The 23,931-nt window shown below is 39.5% G+C and overlaps 1 protein-coding gene across 1 annotated transcript; it reads right to left on the reverse strand.

Moving 5' to 3' along the window:
• Positions 1-2,152: 2,152 nt before the first annotated feature.
• Positions 2,153-12,688, reverse strand: LOC311116534 (tomoregulin-1-like; the record flags this gene model as incomplete). The annotated part of the gene is made up of 10 exons (XM_084191617.1): positions 2,153-3,393; positions 3,735-3,896; positions 4,076-4,196; positions 4,444-4,500; positions 6,571-6,719; positions 7,170-7,266; positions 7,463-7,489; positions 7,649-7,778; positions 8,331-8,440; positions 12,535-12,688. The coding sequence occupies 10 exons, from the start codon at positions 12,686-12,688 to the stop codon at positions 3,309-3,311; spliced, it is 1,092 nt and encodes a 363-aa protein (XP_084047743.1). The 3' UTR covers positions 2,153-3,308.
• Positions 12,689-23,931: the final 11,243 nt, after the last annotated feature.

A 23,931-nucleotide genomic window follows, 5' to 3' on the forward strand; every position in this document is an offset into this window, starting at 1 on the left:
ATCCTGGTCGTTGTGGATCGGTGTTCTAAGTCCTGTCGCCTCCTTCCCCTGCCCGGACTCCCTACGGCCCTACAAACTGCCGAGGCCCTTTTTACACACGTCTTCCGGCACTACGGGGTGCCTGAGGATATAGTGTCTGATCGGGGTTCCCAGTTCACCTCAAGGGTTTGCCCCTTCGCCTGCCCTGCTGGAAGTTGGGTAGGCGGTTTGTGGGTCCATTTAAAGTCCTGAGGAGATTGAACGAGGTATGTTATAGGTTACAGCTTCCTATTAATTATCGTATTAACCCCTCGTTCCATGTGTCTCTCCTCAGGCCGGTGGTAGCTGGTCCACTCCAGGAGTCTGAGATACGGGAGGTTCCTCCGCCCCCACTGGACATCGGCGTACTCGGTCCGTTCCATCCTGGATTTGAGGCGTTGGATGGGGGGCCTGCAGTATCTCGTGGAGTGGGAGGGGTACGGTCCGGAGGAGCGCTGCTGGGTTGCTAGGAGGGATATCCTCGATCCCTCCTTGTTGAGAGAATTCCATCAGAATCATTACATTTACATTTACATTTACGTCATTTAGCAGATGCTCTTATCCAGAGCGACTTACAGTTAGTGAGTGCATACATTATTATTATTATATATATTTTTTTTTCATACTGGACCCCCGTGGGAATTGAACCCACAACCCTGGCGTTGCAAACGCCATGCTCTACCAACTGAGCTACATCCCTGCCGGCCATTCCCTCCCCTACCCTGGACGACGCTGGGCCAATTGTGTGCCGCCACATGGGTCTCCCGGTCGCGGCCGGCTACGACAGAGCCTGGATTCGAACCAGGATCTCTAGTGGCACAGCTAGCACTGCGATGCTGTGCCTCAGACCACTGCGCCACTCGCCCCGCATCGCGTCCTCCTGGCCATCCCCGAGGCCGGGGGGGGTACTGTCACGGATTCTGCCAAGACTGCCCTTCCTTCTGGCTCGGGCAGGCTTCGGCGTTCGTCATCACCGGAGTGCTAGCTGCTGCCGCTCTATGTTATATGTTTCTATGTTCATTTGATTGTTGTATGTTGTTGCACACCTGTCCCCTATTATGTTAGTTTGTCTTCCTATTTAACCTGTTCACTTCCACTGTTTGGTGTTCGTGTTTATTTTGATTGTACGAGTGTCCTTTTGTGAGCGGGTTTTGCTCCTCCTTTGTTGTTTTGGAGGGTTTTGCTTGTATTTCTTTACTACTCAGTAAAGTGTTTCTTCATCTCATTCTGTGTCCTGCGCTTGACTCTGGCCTACCGCATTCCACCGACATTCGTGACAATCAATTATTTGGTGACGTGAATATATTTAGTATAGTTTTATCTAAAAGGGATAACTTGAAAATGTTCCACTATTTTTATTTTTATGAAATTCGCTGAGTAGGATGGTCCTCCCCTTCCTGTTCTGAGGAGTCTCCACTGCCATAACATGATTTAGCCACCACTATGCTTGAAAATATGAAGAGTGGTACTCAGTAATGTGTTGTATTGGATTTGCCCCAACATAACACTTTGTATTCAGGATAGAAAAGTGAATTGCTTTGCCACATTTTTTGCAGTATTACTTTCGTGCCTTGTTGCAAACAGGATGCATGTTTTAAAAAGTTTATTCTGTACAGGCTTCCTTCTTTTCACTCTGTCAATTAGGTTAGTATTGTGGAGTAACTAGAATGTTGTTGAGCCATCCTCAGTCTTCTCCTATTGCAGCCATTAAACTCTGGAACTGTTTCATGGTGAAATCCCTGAGTGGTTTCCTTCCTCTCCAGCAACTGAGTTAGGAAGGACGCCTGTATCTTTGTTGTGACTGGGTGTATTGATACACCATCCAAAGTGTAATTAATAACTTTACCATGCTCAAAGGGATATTCAATGTCTGCTTTTTTTTACCCATCTACCAATAGATGACCTTCTTTGGAGGCATTGGAAAACCTCCCTGGTCTTTGTGGTTCAATTTGTGTTTGAAATTCACTGCTCGACTGAGGTACCTTACATAAAATTGTATGTGTGGGGTAGATAGATGAGGTAGTCATTCAAAAATCATGTTAAACACTATTATTGCACACAGAATGAGTCCATGCAACTTGTATTTATGCTTGCCATAACAAAGGGGTTGAATACTTATTAACTCAAGACATTTCAGCTTTTCATTTTTAATTAATTTGTAAAAATTTCAAAAACATGATCCCACTTTGACATTATGGGATATTGTGTGTAGGCCAGTGACAAAAAATCTCAATTTAATCCATTTTAAATTCAGGCTGTAACACAACAAAATGTGCAAAAAGTGTGAATACTTTCTGAAGGCACTGTACATGCAGTTTTATAACTAGGGATCCAAGTCTTTCCCGACCATGTGACCTGTCCAGGGAAAACAAAACTGCAAGCTGCTAATCTACATGGTTATTGCCATTGGATAATGCTGTCTGATAAAATACCTGTTTGATTCCAAATGTTATACAATGTTATAGATGTTTTTATTTAACAAAGTAAATCAAGAACTGCAATAAAACCAGTGTATTTATTTTTACAATAACATCATATGAATACGCCTTTTCTTCCATAACAATTTTAACATTGTGATAAATTATTCTCTGAAAATTATTTTGGCTCTGTCATTGAACTAGTCATAATAATATGAAGGCAACACGAGCGTTTGAAACACAGATAATTTAATTATACTAAAACTACATCACTAAACACATTTTCACAGCTCATGCTATATGCAAGATCTACAATAAAATCTGTTTACAACTATTTCATTAGCAATAATACAAACAACATTAGAACATAAAAAACAAACAAATTATATATAAAAACATTTAAATTAGTACCTAGTCCAAAAAATTGTTCCATCCCTTAAATGGTATATTGAAAAATAACCAAAACAAACTGTACACATCAGCTTATACCTCATTTATAGAAAACTGCATTTGGTATATAGTTCTATTTCGTAAAAAAAAAGAAAAGGTACTGAGACAAAGTCGGTGCCGCTGATAAATAGCATGAGTCCGGTCCCTAGGTGTCCAAGGTTTGTATATCTAAAGCTACCACTACCACCTTGCAAACAATGGATGATCAGGGTAGAATGGCTGTCCTTTTTCTGCCCGTCTGAGAAAAGAAATAATGCAGCAGTCTGACAAAAAGCAGCAAGAGCTGCATATGTCCAGAAGGGAGAGAAAAACAAGGCCCCATTAGAGAAAATAAATAAATAAACATCCATTCAAAATAAAGGAGACAAAACAACAGATATTAAAATGTGATCCATGTGGTGCAAAAATGCATTTAAAAAACAGCTACATCATCCTGGATGAAGTCCCGGAGGGAAAGTGTCCAAGGTGTTGCTGTTGTCTTCGTCCCCTCTGGGTTTTGGGACACCTCCTATTAAAAAAAAGACAACAGAATAACATCAAACTGTAATTTTTGAATGCCTCACAAAACACATTACTCAGCACTAGAAATTAGCTTGAAAAATATTAAATCAATTATGATTGTATACATTTGTATAGCAACGTATACATACACTACACCTTTTATAGTCACTACCTTTTGTCAAATGACAAACATTGTTACATTTGGCATAGCATCTTCCATAAGACTTACTCATTTATGCTACTGCATGTTGTTTACAAAAAATGGCTTATAAAAGATAGAACATTTTAATCTGCTTATCAGAAATGTGCTAATAAGATCAGATAGGTCACTTTGGAGAGCACACCCACCTTGTGAAACACATGACAACGGCAACAATAATGGCGATCTGTACGGCTCCGATGACGGCTGCTATGAGAACATAGTGGAGTTTCTGTCCACTGGGCACCACGTACAGGATGTTGAAGTCTTGGATCTCCTCACACTGCTGGCCAGTGTAGCCCGAGTCACACCTGGGGAGACAACCAAACCGCTAGCACTTAATTTCATGATACAGAAATTACCAGGTGTTTACTAAGAAATTACATGGTGAGATGGTAATTACACAGTAATTATCTATGAATTAGGACAAAAAGAGATTAAACACAGCATACACAGGTATGTAAGACAATGAGACACCATGTTTTCTTACCGGCAGGTGGGGATGCTATACTTGATTTCACATTGGCCGTGTTCACAGAAGTTGGCGTAGTCCTCTGTGCAGAGGGTGGGGATCCCTCCATAAGCTCTATCCTCCCCTATGTCTGCCGTGTCTTTAAAGGTATCCAGAAAATCACAGATATTAATATGGATGATATAAATATTAAAGAGCGCGCTAGGCCTTGTCCTCAGTTGCAATTCAAATATAAATGACATTTATCACAGAGCAGAAATATGCTTTGTAGAGATGTAATAGTATAACAGCATTATTTCCATATAGACAACATGAACCATGGTCTGAGATAAATCAACTACCATAACAACATCATAACAGAGTGTGGTAAAAGGGAGCAGCCATACCAAAAAGATCAGTCTTGCTGTTGCTACCATCGTCTTCGTCTTTCTTCTTCCCCTTTTCTAAAAACAAGATAAATATCTGAGTGCAAGACAGAAATTTCCCAATATTACAAATCGGCTAAAAAAAAAAGTATTTTGGCTAAATCAAAACATATTTTTCTGAGCAAGCCATCCTTTCAGTAGCTACAGACAGCAGCATTTTAAATGTGAAAGAATAATTTAGGCTAGATCTTGCTTAAAAATAGTTTTTCAACTGTAAGAAGCTGAAAATAAATGGAATTGGAGGGACTCTGGGAAATAGTGTTCCAGCTCCATGTTCTAAGAGAGCCCTAGTTACCAGAGCGTACCACGGCTTGAAAAGTGCCCCCACTTCTGGAGCAAGCTGTGGCATGATAGAGAGGAAAAGCTGTCATAGTATTTTACACACATTTCTGCTCCACCTCAAGGACGGACTATAAATACTATTTCTGCTGTAATATAGTTAATATCCCAAGTAAAAATAGCAGTAACCTAGCATTCTGACACGGCCTCATTAAAATACATTTGGTTAATCAACAAACCAGTTGAATGTTAGTTATATGATGTAGATTTTGTACAAGTAAGATACCTACCATTTTTATAACCGACGGTACTGTTTAGGATGCACATTTCTGATATACAACAATAAGATGACCATAGATACAATGTGAGGGGTATAACAGGTTTCTATTTGGGCCAGTCGAAGCACGAGGCTGTTGGTAACATTACTCTGACAGACAGTTATTGTAATACGTGCATGCCTTTGCAATGTTCATTTGCATTACAAAATGAAATAAATTATAGATAAGTGGCGAGTGACTGGGTTTAACTTGAGGGCAATTTGGCCTGTTGAGATGTAGGGTGACACACAGGCATGCTTCACTACATTTAATGGCCCTCCTGCAAGAATTGGCCAACTGCACCGTCAGCAGAAATGCCTCAAAACTGATTTAAGAGATAGACACGTACATAGGGTCACATGACAAATGTTGTTAAAAAACATCTCAGAACATGCACAACAATTACTCTGAGAATGAATGTAATATCACCATGGTTACAAATAATATCACCATGGTCATTTAGCAGACGCTCTTATCCAGAATGACTTACATTAGTAATGTGAAATTATAGGAATCCCATTACAGGAATATTGGAACATCCATAACTAGTTATCAGATTTCCAGGGTGGGATGTATTCTACTGCATTTTGAAAAAGGTATTCAAGTTCATGTAATATTTGGTGAAACAAAAAAATATATAGATTATTTATGTAAATAGATATTTTAGCCCTACTCTTTTTAGAACTAGATTTTGAGACGTTTATAAAACAGGGCCACATTTGGGGTAGTACATCTTTGCCCTCAAATGGAGAACTACATTTTTTTTATGGCTTTAAACAGATGTTCTGGTAAGAGAGGAGAAACATATTTGTAGTTCTCTGACCAGCTGGTTGCCCCTTGGTCATTATAATGTGCCCCAAATCCCAATTGTGTGCATCCAGATTGAGGTCATGTCCACAGTGTAGTCTACATTTGAAAGAAGAATCTCAAGTCTTTTGATGCACTGTAGAAATATGTTGTATGTCGGGACAAACCTAATAGTCTCAGTCATCACCGAACAGCACACTGCATAGTCATAGTGAGAATCAATCAACCAATTGGGGTGGGCATCATATTGTTCTGAATGTGTTCACAACAGAAACATCAGAGTTTGACATTAACTAGCCATCATATAGGTCACTGCCAGTATAAAGTGATATAGATGTAGAGGAAAGTTAAGACTGGTGGGTGGGATGCTTATATAAACACAGCACATATCAGGAATATCAGGACTGGCACCAGGAACCCATGCAGGGGAGGATATCTAGGACACTGTACTCAACTACTAAGTAGGATGTTGCATTACAGCAGGATCCCCTCATCACTACATCAATAATCTCAGTCAAATATGAAATTGTGATTTATTTTATTTCCCTGAGATAGTGAATAATAAATCTAATCCATCGAAAGCCACAATCCAATGTTTTTCCCCAGAACGCAGTGTAAATACAGTACATAGGGCATAAAATGACATGTTTCTAAATTACATTTTAAGATTAAAACGTGGCATTACCTGGACACCTCCCTAGATGCTTCACATCAATCTTCACCTGCTTCAAGCACGAAGCCTCTCTTACGTGACAGGGGGTCATGTAGGATTTTCCATCTGTTCCACACACCGGGTTGTCATTATGGCCACTGCAGTCAATGTTACACATACACCTGGGTGTCGAAGAAAACATTTATAATAAACATCTGTTTAATGAACATTGTATTAACACTGTGTTCATTAACAGTGCTAAACATACACCATCAATCAATTTGAATCGAATGGGACAACCCAGGACCCCAGTATATGGAGAAAATAAGCGAAGATATCTATGAAGGACTAGCGGTCGCTAAGGCGTCAGCTTATTGGGATCCAGATGAAGACGAGTCCTCCTTTCAGAGACTACTGAGAGCACAATAGCTGATGAAGACGAGTCCTCCTTTCAGAGACTACTGAGAGCACAATAGCTGATGAAGACGAGTACTCCTTTCAGAGACTACTGAGAGCACAATAGCTGATGAAGACGAGTCCTCCTTAGAGACTACTGAGAGCACAATAGCTGATGAAGACGAGTCCTCCTTAGGACTACTGAGAGCACAATAGCTGCAGTGGAAAGTACTCACAATACATCCTCAGAGTCCACATCGCATTCTGCTCCAAACTTGCAGTTGACGCATTTTGTGGGCTTTTTCCCTCTGCCTGTGCCTGATCCTTCATCATCTGTAGAAAAGGAGAGTATTTCAAAAATGTGTTAATGGTAGCTGTCAACAGAGTTAATATTGTTCTATTAGTGTTTGGATATGCAAAGCTTTTGTTTAAGCAGGCTATGTTTAACCAGCTTTTACTGTAACACTATAACATGGGTTGGCAAGTCAAATGTATTAAAGTGAAGCAAGACGAAGTTATGACACTGTACCTCCGTCGCCTGATCCAGAACTGCCATCTGTGTGTTACAGCATAGAAAATGAGTTAGCTTCAGCTTGGTCTAAAATTATTAATAACAAAATGACTAGGGACAGAATCAAGTGATAAAAAAGGTGCTCCATGAAGGTGATTCTGTACTCTCTTGAGTGAAAGTGTGCAGCCTGCGACTAAGACTCACCTGTATAGCAGGCCCCTTCAGAGACCTGTGATATGGACTTCTGCTGCTTGCACGCTGCTCTCCTCAAGAAGCACTCGTTCTGATAGGTGTCTCCATTGGACCCACAAACAGGGATGTACTTCTTAGAGCACTAAGACACAACGGGCAATGGAAGGATGTTACTGAACCATCATAGCCTAGACCAGGGATCATCAACTAGATTCAGCCACGGGACATTTCTTTCTTTTTTCTTGTGCAGATAGTCAGGGGGCCAGAACTAAATTACAAATAATTTGTAGACTGCAAATTGACTGCAAGAAGCCCAAACAGATATAATATTTGACTAAAACCTTGCTTACATTTGTATACGACCACATACAGTATGTCTCTCTATTATGTGAGGGAATACTTTGGAACAGATTTCCTAAATTAAAATCACTTGGTATTGGTATTTTATTAGGATCCCCATTAGCTGTTGCAAAAGTAGCAGCTACTCTTCCTGGGGTCCACACAACACATGAAAGCTGACATAATACAGAACATTAATAGACAAGAACAGCTCAAGGACAGAACTACATACATTTAGGAGCTGATTTGCTTTGGCAAAGCCATTCCTGCTTGCTCTCATGCTCATGGCAATGGTAATGGCAGTCTTATTTGACAACAGAGAACATGATAGCCTATATTCCACTGTGTTACTTACATGGAACTGGCAGACACATTTCAGGTCAGCCCCATTCTCTTGACAGGTCCCCCCGTAACGGCATGTTGCAGCATCACACACTCTCAGGTCACTCTTCTTCTCAGACAAATCTGTTAAAAACAAGGTGTTCTTATCAGCATGGCAGTGAAATACCATTATTATAGTGATCCATTTGTAAAACCATATGAATATCTAGTATATTCTATGTTGTGTACTAGTATTTATGTGACATTGGTTTTCTACCTGGGAGACATTTTATAACATGAAGATTGGAGCAAATAGTGTGTGAAAACGTTAAACTCAAAACACAATTATTTCCCAAACTACAGCCTTCGAGAAAAACCTCCTACGGTGTAGCCTACCTGGAAACACATTTGTTTACCTAAAATACAGTTAGCCCGGGATCCAAACTTATATGCTGTTTCACCACAAAACAGAGTAAATCAGTTTGGATTCCAGGCTAAAATCCAGTATGAACCAAAGCCCTGACAACTTAAGAGTTCACGGCCACTTGAATACACCTTCCAGTATTGACTTTCATCCATCCGACACACTTGTATAAGACCAAAGCCCATACACTTGAACATCTCTCACTCTCTCACACTGGGTGATATTTATCAGAGGAAGGAGAAGGACAAATCAATGGCACTAAAAAGAGAGGAGTCAATGTAGCGAAGACCCGGGTCAACGTAGCGAAGACCCGGGTCATTAGCAACACGTAGCCATCCAACTCCTTTGCCACAAGACATCAATAGTCATCGCCTCACTTCGTCAACGGTTCTACTAATGAGAGATCCGGTACAGAGAGCTTAGCTGTGCATCGTTTGTACAAGTTTATTGAGAAAGTCAGTGCAATGTGCATTGAGCAACAGTCACTGCCCAGCATAACTGGACTGCGATATCTAGCCACTACTGGTCATTCGGACGAGTCGGTCCTCGTTTACACAGTAATGCCTTGGCATTGCATGATCATAGGAAAGCAAAGCCAATAACCATCAATAGGGACCCAGAGAACAGACTTGAAAAGATTGGAGAAGAGGGTAAAATCCGATCTGATAATCTTTGATCAGGAGCTCAAGCACATTATGTGTGAGAGGCATTCCTGATAGGAATGATAGGGTTTCAGGTTGCCTAAGTGGGCTTACAAGGCAATTATAGTAAGGTATGCCATCACAATATTGTTTGAATAAGTTCATCATTAGCCTGGTCATAAGTAGGGAATTACATTGGATTACATCATCCGGATCAATGAATTTGGTCAAAACAACTCCTCAGCGATGCGAGTCTTCAAGATTAACTTTAATCAACCAGTAACAGTAAACTGTCAAAAACATTATGGATGAAGTGAACTTACAGAGGATTTTATTTCCCATGTTGACATTCAGTTGTATTATATTCTGTTTTTCACTAGCTACAGTAGGTGTGCAAAATGACTGTTGTGCTACTGTGCCAGAACAACTCTAGGTCCATGGACACCCTGAGGGAGAGTGTTTGACTCTGGAGGAAAGGTTAACGCAGAGCTCTAATGGAGGAGTGAGAAGGCCTTCCCAGCCTTCCTGGCAGGTTCGACAGCAGCCATTTACATCCTCCCGGGGTCAACAGCATTATCACCCAGCCCTCCTATCAACTAGCAGCACATTGGAAAACCCTTGCCTGTGAGATTTACAGGGAGGGAGGGAGAGAGACGGAGGGGGGGATGGAGAGGGGGATGGAGAGAAAGAGAAAGAATGAGAAATAAAGAGATAAGAGGGAGCGAAGGAAAGAGAGAGGGAGGGAGGGAGAGAGAAAAAGAGAGAGAAAATGAGAGGTGATGGGAATGGAAGAATCCTACTTCACTGAGGTTTGAACTGAAGTTCCCTCCTGCTCAAATCGCCAGTCCCCATGAGGGAAGACCTATTTCAACATGCAGTAGGCGCTTGATGTTGTCTTATCCCCACTGTTAGAGAATGTTTAAGAAGAGGAAGCCACTATACTACTAAACCATTGTGTTGAGACAGGTAAACACGCCGCAGGGTCTAATAACCCAACCTTTGAACAAATGGGAGGCAAAGTAGTTTCAGGCCAAAGATTATAATCAGCCACTCCTAACAATCCCCTCCTCTTCTCAATAGATCTGTGTGTTACTCAACCAATGGTCACAGTCTCGATATAAAGGGGCTATCCCCGATCCCAGTCACCCTGTACTTAAAGCACTATTGACCAAACGGCTCATTTCCTCATTAAAGTCACTGTCGCCCTGGGGTCCCGAAGCTAGCCGATTAAATACGGGTCATGACCTAAAAGTCCTCTGTAATCAATCAATACCACCACTGTATAGGAACACTAGTCTTTAAAACACTGCAGTAGAAGTCATAGTGGGACCAGAGCTAGAATTAAATCAAACCCTAATGAAATAGCATTGATCCTGACCTGCAATATAGGCACATGTGTAATGTAAGTTAGGTAATTCTGGCTGTTTTATCGATGTTTGTTCTTTATAGCAGTGCAGGTTAACAACAACCGTGCTTCCACTGAATTCAACCCAATCAATGCATGCTTTGAGAAATAAAATCTGTATTTCTCAGTAACAGTTGGGAAATACCACACTTCACTGTATTTAAAGGGACAGTTCACTCTAAAATGAAAATGTTGTCTGATATTTTCAGAAGTAGTCTAATGTCAGGTCAAGCTTAATCCACATCCCACATTTTCATTTGGGTCCACTAGATCCAGCTACATGCCTCAACCTGAAAACGATGGAAGAAATAAGCACTGAATAAAGGTAAGAAATTATATGGTTATTATATTTCCATTCTGCTAAGGTCACATCTGCTATGGGGTTTACTAAGGGGTTTGGGATCAGCACCCAATGATAGGTTGTTTGAAGAGCAACCAGGACCATGGGGAAAAGGAATGGCCTGCTTATTGACGGAAGTTAATCAGGCAAGCAGCAAATGTAAACAAATAGATTGACAAGAGGAAAACAATTGGCTTTATCAGGACAGCTCGCTCTTTGTTATAAATTGGCTGCTTTTAAATAAAAGGGGAAACCGTAGCCTACTGAATGAATACAATACATAGGCCTTGTTATGGGAATGAGAGGAAGACACTCAAGGTTTATGGGATTAAGGAGAGGGTGGAACTACATCCACAACGTGTTTAAATTTCCATTCATCTTAAATATCATCAAACATAGGCCAACCTGTCAAAGTCACACTGAATGTTGGCTTCCATCCTAAAGTGGTGGAACCCCTTAGGAAACCACATAGCAGATGTGACCTTTTAGCAACCATATATATTCTGGGTATAAAGAGTAAAATTAATTTACCCTGAATTTAACCCATGATGACACTGTATACCAGTGGTGTAAAGTACTTGAGAAAAAATACTTTAAAGTACTAATAAGTCGTTTTTGGGGGGTATCTGTACTTTACTATTTATATTTTTGTACTTTTACTTCACTACATTCCTAAAGAAAATAATAATTACTCCATACATTTTCCCTGACACCCAAAAGTACACGTTACATTTTGAATGATTAGCAGGACAGGACATTTTTCCAATTCACGCACTAATGCAGAGAACATTCCTGGTCATCCCTACTGCCTCTGATCTGGCGAACTCACTGAACACACATGCTTCGTTTGTAAATGATGTCTGAGTGTTGGAGTGTGCCCCTGGCTATCCGTAAATTTAAAAACAAAAAATCGTGCCGTGTCTGTTTTGCTTAATATAAGGAATTTGAAATGATTTATACTTTTACTTTTGATACTTAAGTATATTTGAGCAATTACATTTACTTGGATACTTAAGTATATTTAAAACCAAATACTTTTAGACTTTTACTCAAGTAGTATTTTACTGGGTGACTTTCACTTTTACTTGAGTCGTTTTCTATTAACGTATTTTTACTTTTACTCAAGTATGACAGTTGGGTACTTTTTCCACCACTGTTGTATATAAACAAAAGTCATTACTCCTAACCAAGAAACTGAGCAATGACTGTTACCATTTAATAATGAAACCCAACCAAAGAAAGCAGGACAATCCAGGGTGGGGTTCAAATATGGATATTCTTCCCTGCATGCACCTCACCAACCCCCCCCCCCCATTCAGCAAGGACGATAAAGACCTCCAGGATGTGTGTCTGATAAACACAAATTATTCCCATACAAGAGCTTGCTTTGGCAAAGTTAATTGATAAAGTAAATTCATTGATACTCACCTAAGCAGCCCTTGCCTTTTCCTGAGACACATTCGCTGCTCTCAAGGTAAGAGGCTTGTGCTCCAGGCAGTATAGAGGCGGCCAAAAGGCAGAGGACAGAGAGAAAACTGCCTGCTGAGGGTCCGTGAGATGAGAGGGGATATTTTATGGACATGATGCTGTGTAGAGTGGAAACCGTCGTTTCTCCAAATCACAACATATGCCTTTTTTTCATTCAAATTGCAGAAATATACCAACGAATCCACCATAAGTGAATTGATAGACGGAGAACAAAACGCGTTGTTGTTGGCAAACCGTTTCACCCACCGCTAGAGAAAGCTTTCATCTCCTTCGCAGAACGGGGATTATCTCCCAGCATAGCCATAGAAAAAACTGCATTATATCGGATTTTAGCACACAAACTGCATAAACGAAATGTTGGCTTTGCTCTATTGATCGCTCGTCTGGCAGTCGTACGGGATAGGGTGTGCTATCATGGGCTATTTTGACTGTCGCCTTTACCTTTGACGGGTCTGCCTCTATTTTATCCCAGCGGCAAACAGCTGGTTTAAAATGTCCCTCCGAGAATCTCTCTACATCCTTCCTCAACACAATCCCAGCAAAGGCGAAAATAAATGATATTGTTGTAGCAATTTACCCAAACAATGTCTGAGTGAGGTTTTGTGAATCACCATCAACAAAGGACTTCGGTGATGCTTGGGTATCACATGACGCGAGACCACCCCCAATCATTGAAGCACGCTTTGCGGTGGAGCGGTAAGATCACACCATAAATAAAGTATGTGTGGGGAGGAGATTCCGATTGTAGCCTAGTGGGATACGTTATAACGCGACATTTGCTAAAGCTACAGCCTAAGCCTACTAACTTTATTTTGTTAACAAGGAGTAAGACAATTACATTCATTAAAGTATAAGAAATTATAATTATTTAAATTATTATAATGGATTTAAAAAATGCAGGCCTTATGTGCTCTCACATATAAAACAAATTAATAAGAGGGATAGGTCTATCTGGCAGATAGAAAATACACATTTACATTTTACCAATCCATTTTAAAATGATTATTCACAGGTTACTTACCAACTAGTATAAATTACAATTTCCCATATTCCGAATCACCATATTTCTAAAAGAAAAAATATATATTCAAAACACTCAAACTGACAGAATGTGATTGTTCTGGCACTGAGTTTCAGTAGAAGTTGACCTCATGAGTAGCCTAACTAGAGGCGTATTACATGGCTTAGTACATGCTTATAAGTGTTGGGAAGGGCTCGTAACCAAGCATTTCACGGTAAAATATTTGGCGCAATACATTTTGATTTGATAACATAGCTTACATATTACATGACTTATTACATGGCTCATATCGCGTCTCTATTGCTCTCTCAGTCCTGTGGTGTTGGAGACCACAACATCAGTTGCATTATTGATCCTGATGACACAACCACTCTTTCCATTTCATTTTTGGACTGCCGTTCAAAAGACACATTGATGAGTATTACCACATAGAAATCACAGTCAAGCCTTTGCCAGACAGCTGAGGTGCTTGCTGTGAATGTTGTTATTCCAAGAGCACAACACAGGGTTTAGTTTTAGGATCACCGAAGAGAAATCAGGACTATTTTGACTAAAAGATGGATTCCTTTTTTCGGAGTGAAGATATGTGCCTTGCAGGGCTGTTTTCCAAACTGAGTCAGCTCACAACTGCATCAAGGAGTTTGAGCATCTAGGACTGGTGCAATTTAAAGATGTCACATTTCCAGTCAAATCAGTGGAAATGTGGTACACTGTATCTACCACTTTTTATTTACATTTGATGTTTCTCATGAATATGTTGAAATATTAATTTAGTTAATATTTTGTTCATATTCAATTAATCAAATAAAAAACTGATTTTTGTAACGGTCACCCCAGTTTAAATAGTGTTAAACTGAGCACAATATGGCTAATGGCATGAAGTACATCAATTTATGTGCACACCAGTCTATAACGTATTGATTGAACCATGTACTCTGGATGCAATATCACTCTAAAATGTGTATTGATATTAACATTTTACTGTAAGTTGAATCATATAGTCATTGAAGGAAAGAGCTGAAACTATCTAATGTATTATGCATTGTAATGACAAATAACATGTGAAACGTGGATAGACTGTATTACACATGGATAGGCCTTTTGATTGCCCTCTCAGGTTAAGATTAATGGATGTTGTCTGTAAAGCCTTCCACAAAAAACATTCACCAAACCAAACTGTTATTTTTGTGCCTCATTTATTATCTTGCATTTACTTATGCAATTACATGATTGTAACATGTTATTGATTATTTTTGTCATTAAGTTTGGTTACATTACTTGATTCAGTGTTAGTTGTGTTTTCTAATGAAGGTAAACACTTCAAGCAGAATATGAGAAAATTGTTGACACTGAAATCATTACTTAAACTGCTAATTAGGCTATTCCTAACAGGTAGGCTATATAAGCCAATTGAAGTATACAGGTTATTTTTATGTTTTAGCTAAATCCTGGAACAGTGTCCTTTCAGTGCAGATTTGTGAGGGAAGTTTCAGAAATTCTTCGTAAGTATGGTGTTTCTAAAGGTACATTTAAATACATAGGAGTCTGGACGAAAGCCCCTTTTGATTGATACATATAATATTCCCTCACTAAATATTGTGCTCAATTTCTACTAGGATTCCTGTAAAAGGAGGTTGTGAAGGCAAACATCCCCATCCCAGCAGAATTTACTAGTGAGAGAATACCTTTGAGATGTTCTGGATTTAGTGGTGAGATGCTTGCTCTCATGGTTGGCTCCGTGTAATCATTAGTTTTAAGTTGACCTTGTTTATGCCAAGTTATGCCAACAACTATGATTTGAAACAAACTGATTTGAATGGCATCCACATTCCTCCATTTCTGTTACCTCAGTCTAGCTTTGATCAACTGGAGCAGGAGCTGAAGGAGACCAACTCAATCCGAGACACTCAGGCAGAACACTCAACTAATGGAGATCAACCATCTCCTGCAGATGACTGCTGACTTTTTTGAGGAGGTAAATAACTGACAGCATTAGACTTATGCCCTTCTATGACAAATACTGGGATGGCAAGATGGAAAGATAAGAATTACATAAATGTCATAAAGAATAATAACATAAACAGCTGAGTCCCAGCTGAGCTTCCTTCTGAGGATTCAGTGTACTCGTCCAGGATGACAAGCTGATGCACCAGTTACACTAGCACCAACTTAGGTAGATTTTTAACCTCATGTTACTAGTCAGGCTAACCACAGAAAAAAAGCACTAGAGTAGGTCTTACAGTGTGTGTGCCTGCTACTCAATGGGCAAAACCGGGCATGGGAAGTCATAATTACATATTTTTCAGGTTGTTGTCTGGTTGTTGAGAAGTCAGATAACCAGATTACAACCAAGTAACAATGTATTTTTGTCCACTGGGAAACATGATGCCTTCCTCTTCTGTCCTCAGGCACGTTTATTATGTTTGTGACTGTTTTCTGCTCATAGGAGTATCCAGTGAAGAAGGATGTGTTTGTTGTATTTGTCCAAGGAGACCAGGTCAGAAGAAAGATCAGAAAGTTATGTGATGGGTTAGTGAAATTATCCCTTGAGTATGTCAAAAGTAAAATAATAAGAAAATAAAACTGCTCTCAAAGATTAATATTATGTTCTACTCTCAACAATGCATATGCACAAAAGGAGGTGAGAACAAATGTCAACACGCGCATTGAAGAACTTCGAATGGTAAATGGTCTGTTATATAACCCTTTCACGATGATGCTGCATACTGTATGTAACTGAGGTATTGAGTATGATGGGTCAAGACTACTGCTATACTGTCAATCGCTATGTATTTTCACGGTTGCACAGATCACCGGTTTCAGAATGGGAAGAGTACAAGATCTCATCAAATTAATTGACTTCTTTGTTTGTTTTCCTTCCTTCCTTCCTTCCTTCCTTCCTTCCTTCCTTCCTTCCTTCCTTCCTTCCTTCCTTCCTTCCTTCCTTCCTTCCTTCCACTTCTCCTCGCTTCTGTCAGGTCCTGAAGAGGACAGAACAGTTCCGTGCGACTGCCCTTACTACAGCAGCAGCAGCCAACCTCCAGGAGTGGACCACTAAAGTAAAGAAGATGAAGGCCATCTATTACACACTGAACCTCTGTAACATAGACATCACACAGAAGCTGATTGTTGCTGAGATTTGGGGTCCAGTGTCTGACTTAAACTCTGTGCACACCCGCTATGATAAAGGGATCAGTAAGTACCCCGAACTTGATTTAATTACAAAGCATTCAGGGTGTACACAGACAGATTTAGGGTGCACATCAATGCAGATTTCTTAAAATTAACTGTGTGTGTATGCATGTGAATACAAACACATGCATGTGAATACACAACCCCGCACACACAACCTGATATAGCCTTCGAATTCTGCAACACTCCATTCACATAACAGACCATGAGCTTATTAAAACAACTGAAGCAGCAATGGCAGCCAATCCAGATGAATGACATCGCTACAACAATAAGACAATAATTAAACTACAGTTTTATGATGTTTCCAAACGTTATGTTTTTATGTCTCATTTATCCTTTACCGGGTTGAATTCCGAAACAAGTTCTACAATGAATCTGGGTACAAGTTCACACCACTTTACTTCGACAGGATGCTCAACATGCAGTGATTTCAGATAGAGAAACATGCTATTGCTATTGCTAAAAGGCCATTCTCATATGCATTTATTGTTTATGTAGATATGTGTTTGTGTTAGTCATTGATCACATTAAGTTGTGTTGATCACACTCGATATGTGTGGTCCTCTGTAGCTCAGCTGGTAGCGCACAGCGCTTGTAACGCTAAGGTAGTGGGTTCGATCCCCGGGACCACCCATACACAAAAACAAACAAAAATGTATGCACGCATGACTGTAAGTCGCTTTGGATAAAAGCGTCTGCTAAATGGCATATATATTAATTTTTTTATATGTGTATACTACACTACCGGTCAAAAGCTTTAGAACACCTACTCATTCAAGGGTTTTTCTTTATTTTTACTATTTTTTACATTGTAGAATAATAGTGAAGACATCAAAACTATGAAGGAACACATATGGAATCATGTAGTAACCAAAAAAGTGTTAAACAAATCAAAATATATTATATATTTGAGATTCTTCAAATAGCCACCCTTTGCCTTGATGACAGCTTTGCACACTCTTGGCATTCTCTTAACCAGCTTCACCTGGAATGCGTTTCCAACAGTCTTGAAGGAGTTCCCACATATGCTGAGCACTTGTTGGCTGCTTTTCCTTCACTCTGCAGTTTGGTTGAGGTCGGGGGATTGTGGAGGCCAGGTCATCTGATGCAGCACTCCATCACTCTCCTTCTTGGTAAAATAGCCCTTACACAGCCTGGAGGTGTGTTGGGTCATTGTCCTGTTGAAAAGCAAATGATAGTCCCACTAAGCCCAAACTAGATGGGATGGCGTATTGTCGCAGAATGCAGTGGTAGCCATGCTGGTTAAGTGTGCCTTGAATTCTAAATAAATCACAGACAGTGTCACCAGCAAAGCACTCCCACACCATAACACCTCCTCCTCCATGCTTTACAGTGGGAATTACACATGCAGAGATCATCCGTTCACCCACACTGCGTCTCTTAAAGACACGGCGGTTGGAACCAAAAATCTCCAATTTGGATTCCAGACCAAAAGACACATTTCCACCGGTCTAATGTCCATTGCTTGTGTTTCTTGGCCCAAGCAAGTCTCTTCTTATTATTGGTGTCCTTTAATAGTGGTTTCTTTCCAGCAATTCGACCATGAAGACTTGATTCACACAGTCTCCTCTGAACAGTTGATGTTGAGATGTGTCTGTTACTTGAACTCTGTGAAGCATTTATTTGGGCTGCAATTTCTGAGGCTGGTACCTCTAATGAACTTATCCTCTGCAGCAGAGGTAACTCTGGGTTTTCCATTCCTGTGGCGGTCCTCATGAGAGCCATTTTCATCATAGCGCTTGATGGTTTTTGCGACTGCACTTGAAGAAACTTTCAAAGTTCTTGAAATGTTTCAAATTGACTGACCTTCATGTTTTAAAGTAATGATGGACTGTCATTTCTCTTTGCTTATTTGAGCTGTTCTTGCCATAATATGGACTTGGTCTTTTACCAAATAGGGCTATCTTCTGTATACCCCCCCTACCTTGTCACAACACAACTGATTGGCTCAAACGCATTAAAAAGGAAATAAATTCCTCATATTAACTTTAAAGAAGGCACACCTGTTAAATGAAATGCATTCCAGGTGACTACCTCATGAAGCTGGTTGAGAGAATGCCAAGAGTGTGCAAAGCTGTCATCAAAGCCAAGAGTGGCTATTTGAAGAATCTCAAATATAAAATATATTTAGATTTGTTTAAACATTTTCTGGTTACTACATGATTCCATGTGTGTTATTTCATAGTTTTGATGTCTTCACTTTTATTCTACAATGTAGAAAATAGCAAAAAAATAAAGAAAAACCCTTGAATGAGTAGGTGTTCTAAAACGTTTGACGGGTAGTGTATATGTCATCTATAACTGTCGCCATGGTATAAAAAAATACAGTATGTGCAAGCATGGTGTAGCATTTGCCACAAGATGGCAGCACACAATCATCAGTCAGTCATGGTTCTAAAATTACATTCAGCAACAAGAATTGCCAAAAACACAGTCAATAGAGAAAGATTTAGATGAGCATCTACTCCTTCAAATATGTTTTCACGTTGTATTTTATTATTTGTATAAAATGAAAATAAAATAAAAAGTGTTTACATTCAACAAATCTGTGAAATATCTTGGGATAGAATATGGAAAAATATGTTATTTTATTGTGATGACTGTACAGATTCTTCTTGTACATGCTTAGTGCATTGAAAGTAAAATCCCAAACCAATCAGTGTATCTGTTGCCCTGCAACATGATTCATATCAAGAGTGTAATAATACTGTATATCTTTATGTTTAAGTTGAACCCTCTCCATCCTGCTAAATAAATACTTTATTGTATAAACTAATTGGTCCTAATTGGCTAAATATTAAATTAGAGAGAATAGCTTGATCTGTAGATTTGGGGGACAGATTAGTTATTTGTGGATGTGCTACATTTAATTAATCTCTGTAGTCCTCTCTAGGAAAGAAAAGTGCATCATTGCCTAAACATCGACATTAGAATGTTCCATTGAAGGAACCACCAAGGAATGTAGGCTATATTTGCAGAGTTATTTAAGCCAGTTGTTGTTCAAATCTAAAAACTGTGTGTAAAAAGCATTGTAAAAAACCCTTTTGCAGTGAAGAAAAAGGGTTACAGTTTCGGCTCACCTAACTTAATTTGCTTTCAACTGCTTGAGGAAAGGAAAGGGGATTCCCCCAGTTACCTTCAAGCCTAACAGTTGGCCTATATGACCATTCAGATTGACAATAACAATTATCAGCTACATACAAAAAATAATAGTAGCACATTCATATTCATAGCTCAATTCGATAAGGATGGTCACAACCCTCTGAAGACTGACCAAGTGCATTCAGATTTGAAAATGACCACGTCTATAACACAGCTGTGAAACCATACTGGTCACAGTTGGTATCATGGCGCTATTCCATCCTTATGTCTGCCACAGTTTATTCTAAGCATTGCAGTATATGTGTGTGTTCCTTTGTCTTTGTAAAAAAGAGGAGGGTTGGGACTTGACCATGATGGTAATCCCGGGGATTGACTGCACAATTGCTTCAGCCGTTTATTAGACAAGGCATAGGTACATTTTTATGTCTTATTTCATTTATATGGGTCCAGGTGCATCTTGTGTGCCAAGACCTTGGAGTTCTGTCAACACAAGACTCCTCCAAATGACTATAACACACAACTTAGAATACTTATTAATACACAACCTTCAAGTGTTGAGGTCAGTTCCATCCACTTACAAGTATTCAATATATGTAAAATATGCATACAACTTTGTTCTATCTCTATGGCATACACAATGGCCTGCCAGTTATGGGTGTTTACTTTGCTCTGTCAAAACTGGAGAAAGAATGACTGGTGGCTTAACCAAAATTAGTTTTCGTAATTCTGGAGATTTGGGTAAGTCATCAATCTTTGCTAGTGAGAGGGGGAGGGCAATCATTGCTTAGAGCTGGACTGTGCTTTTGCAGTGAGTGCAAGTTGCAAGAGGCAGGTGAAAGCAGGTTAATTGAATTGGGCTTTAAAAAATGTGGATTGAAAGTGAGAGCAAGTGTGTGGTCACCTCTTTGCCCTCATTCCTTATTCTCCTCCGAGGGCACTTTTCCCACTTGCTGAGCAGAATATGCTTCATGCATGATGGAATCTCACTGAGGGGTCTCAACTTGAACGTTTTATGCACAGGTTTCATTCTGTGTGTGTGTGTGTGTGTGTGTGTGTGTGTGTGTGTGTGTGTGTGTGTGTGTGTGTGTGTGTGTGTGTGTGTGTGTGTGTGTGTGTGTGTGTGTGTGTGTGTGTGTGTGTGTGCGTCCCCACATGGATAGTAAAACAATGAAAATTCTCCCTGGTACGGACATTTCCTACGTCCCCATGAGAACAAAGGCTATTTTAAGCTTAGGGGTTAGGTTTAGGGTTACAATTAGAGTTAGGGTTACAATTAGGGTTAGGGTAAGGGGTTAGTGGTTAGGTTTAGCGTTCCGGGTTATGGCAAGGGTTACAGTTTGGGTTAGGTTTAGGGGTTAGGGAAAATAGGATTTTGAATGGAAATACATTTTAGGTCCACACAAGGATAGAAGAACATAACATGTGTGTGTGCGTGTGTGTGCGTGTGTGTGTGTGTGTGTGTGTGTGTGTGTGTGTGTGTGCACAAAGGCTATCATAGTAAAATAAAACTTAAACTAAAACTTAAACTAATGATGACAAAACAATAATTTAATTATTTAGTCAACTGAAATAAAATCATGACCAAACCTATTTGAAAAACTAAAACTATACTGAAACAATTATATTTGACTCCAAAACGAACTAAAATAAAATAAAACCATCATGAGTTATGTTCATAAAAAAAGAAATGTTTTACTTTGCGCAAAAACCTAATGGGGTTTTCAAGCTACTGAATCTGGTGGGTAAATGCTACCAGGAGAAGCCGATGTTTCAAATAGGCTTAGCTTGTGCATCACTATCACTAGCTTTCACTAGCTGATAGGGAAAACCCCCCGCTAGGCAGCTAACTTGATTCTTCTTACATGTACTACTAAAGTTAAAAAGCATTGGATTGGTGTAAACATGGGCACGATAGAGTTTATTTCCTCCATATTCTTTTGCACCAATCTTGACGCTATTCCTTTTAAATTCAAGTCACATTGAGATTTACTTTATATCTTAAACCTAACCTTAGCTATGGGTTTCTCATTTGAACAACTGACCACAGCAAGGCCAATGTGTACAACGGTCTGTCTAACCGTGAATAATCACTGCGTGCAATACGGTTTTGTAAACCTCAGAAATTCTAAGCTTAATTGTTTTAAGAAGGTCATACCATGGATCATTTAGCTATTTGTTTTTGAATTTTAGGACCCCTTTAGGTATATATAAAAAAATGTAAAAATTATTTGATAAAATATTGAATTCGGCCTTTACTACTATAGCCCATAGAGACGCATTGAATAACACATTCATAAATGGCACAAAAAAAGACAGTCAAAAAACAAATAATAAGGAATAAAGTGTCTGTCCTATATCTAGGAGATATAAGAAAGCTCAGGAAATATATATATATATATATATATATATATATATATATATATATATATATATATATATGTATATATTTAACCCCTTTTTTTTTGCTAGCACAAAATTATCTCCATTAATTTGTATGGGTTAGCTGTAGATGAGTCCATCGTGTTCGTGTATGCCAAACCGTTCGGATGCTACAGAGGTTTTCGTGAGAAGACCGATTTTCGGGATGTCTCCTGGTCTGACAAATAACGCTGTAGCTCTGCCACTTTCCACCGCAGACGCAGAAGGGCGACATACAGTGCCTTGCAAAAGTATTCATCCCCCTTGGCGTTTTTCCTATTTTGTTGCATTACAACCTGTAATTTAAAATTGATTTTTATTTGGATTTCTTGTAATGGACATACACAAAATAGTCCAAATTGGTGAAGTGAAATTAAAAGAATAACTTGTTTCAAAAACTTCAAAAAAATAAATAACAGAAAAGTGGTGCGTGCATATGTATTCACCCCCTTTGCTACGAAGCCCCTAAATAAGATCTGGTGCAACCAATTACCTTCAGAAGTTACATAATTAGTTAAATAAAGTGAACATGTGTGTAATCTAAGTGTCACATGATATGTCATATATACACCTGTTCTGAAAGGCCCCAGAGTCTGCAACACCACTAAGCAAGGGGCACCACCAAGCAAGCGGCACCATGAAGACCAAGGAGCTCTCCAAACAGATCAGGGACAAAGTTATGGAGAAGTACAGAGAGGGTTGGGTTATAAAAAATATCAGAAACTTTGAACATCCCACGGAGCACCATTAAATCCATTATTAAAAAATGGAAAGAATATGGCACCACAACAAACCTGCCAAGAGTGGGCCGCCCACCAAAACTCATGGACCAGGCAAGGAGGACATTAATCAGAGAGGCAACAAAGAGATCAAAGAACCCTGAAGGATCTGCAAAGCTCCACAGCGGAGATTGGAGTATCTGTCCATAGGATCACATTAAGCCGTACACTCCACAGAGTTGGGCTTTGTGGAAGAGTGGCCGGATAAAAAGCCATTATTTAAAGAAAACCTGTTTCAGTCTTCCAGAGATTTGAGACTGGGACGAAGGTTCACTTTCCAGCAGGACAATGACCCTAAGCATACTGCTAAAGCAACACTCGAGTGGTTTAAGGGGAAACATTTATATCTCTTGGAATGGCCTAGTCAATGCCCAGACCTCAATCCAATTGAGAATCTGTGGTATGACTTAAAGATTGCTGTACACCAGCGGAACCCATCCAACTTGAAGGAGCTGGAGCAGTTTTGCCTTGAAGAATGGGCAAAAATCCCAGTGGCTAGATGTGCCAAGCTTATAGAGACATACCCCAAGAGACTTGCAGCTGTAATTGCTGCAAAAGGTGGCTCTACAAAGTATTGACTTTGGGGGGGTGAATAGTTATGCACGCTCAAGTTTTCAGTTTTTTTTTCTTATTTCTTCTTTGTTTCACAATAAAAAATATTTTGGGTCTTCAAAGTGGTAGGCATGTTGTGTAAATCAAATGAAACAAACCCCCCAAAAATCAATTTTAATTCCAGGTTGTAAGGCAACAAAATAGGAAAAATACCAAGGGGGGTGAATACTTTTGCAAGCCACTGTAGGT

This window comes from Coregonus lavaretus (assembly GCF_964263955.1).
Source record: "Coregonus lavaretus genome assembly, contig: HAP1_SCAFFOLD_4149, whole genome shotgun sequence".
Lineage (NCBI taxonomy): Eukaryota > Metazoa > Chordata > Actinopteri > Salmoniformes > Salmonidae > Coregonus > Coregonus lavaretus.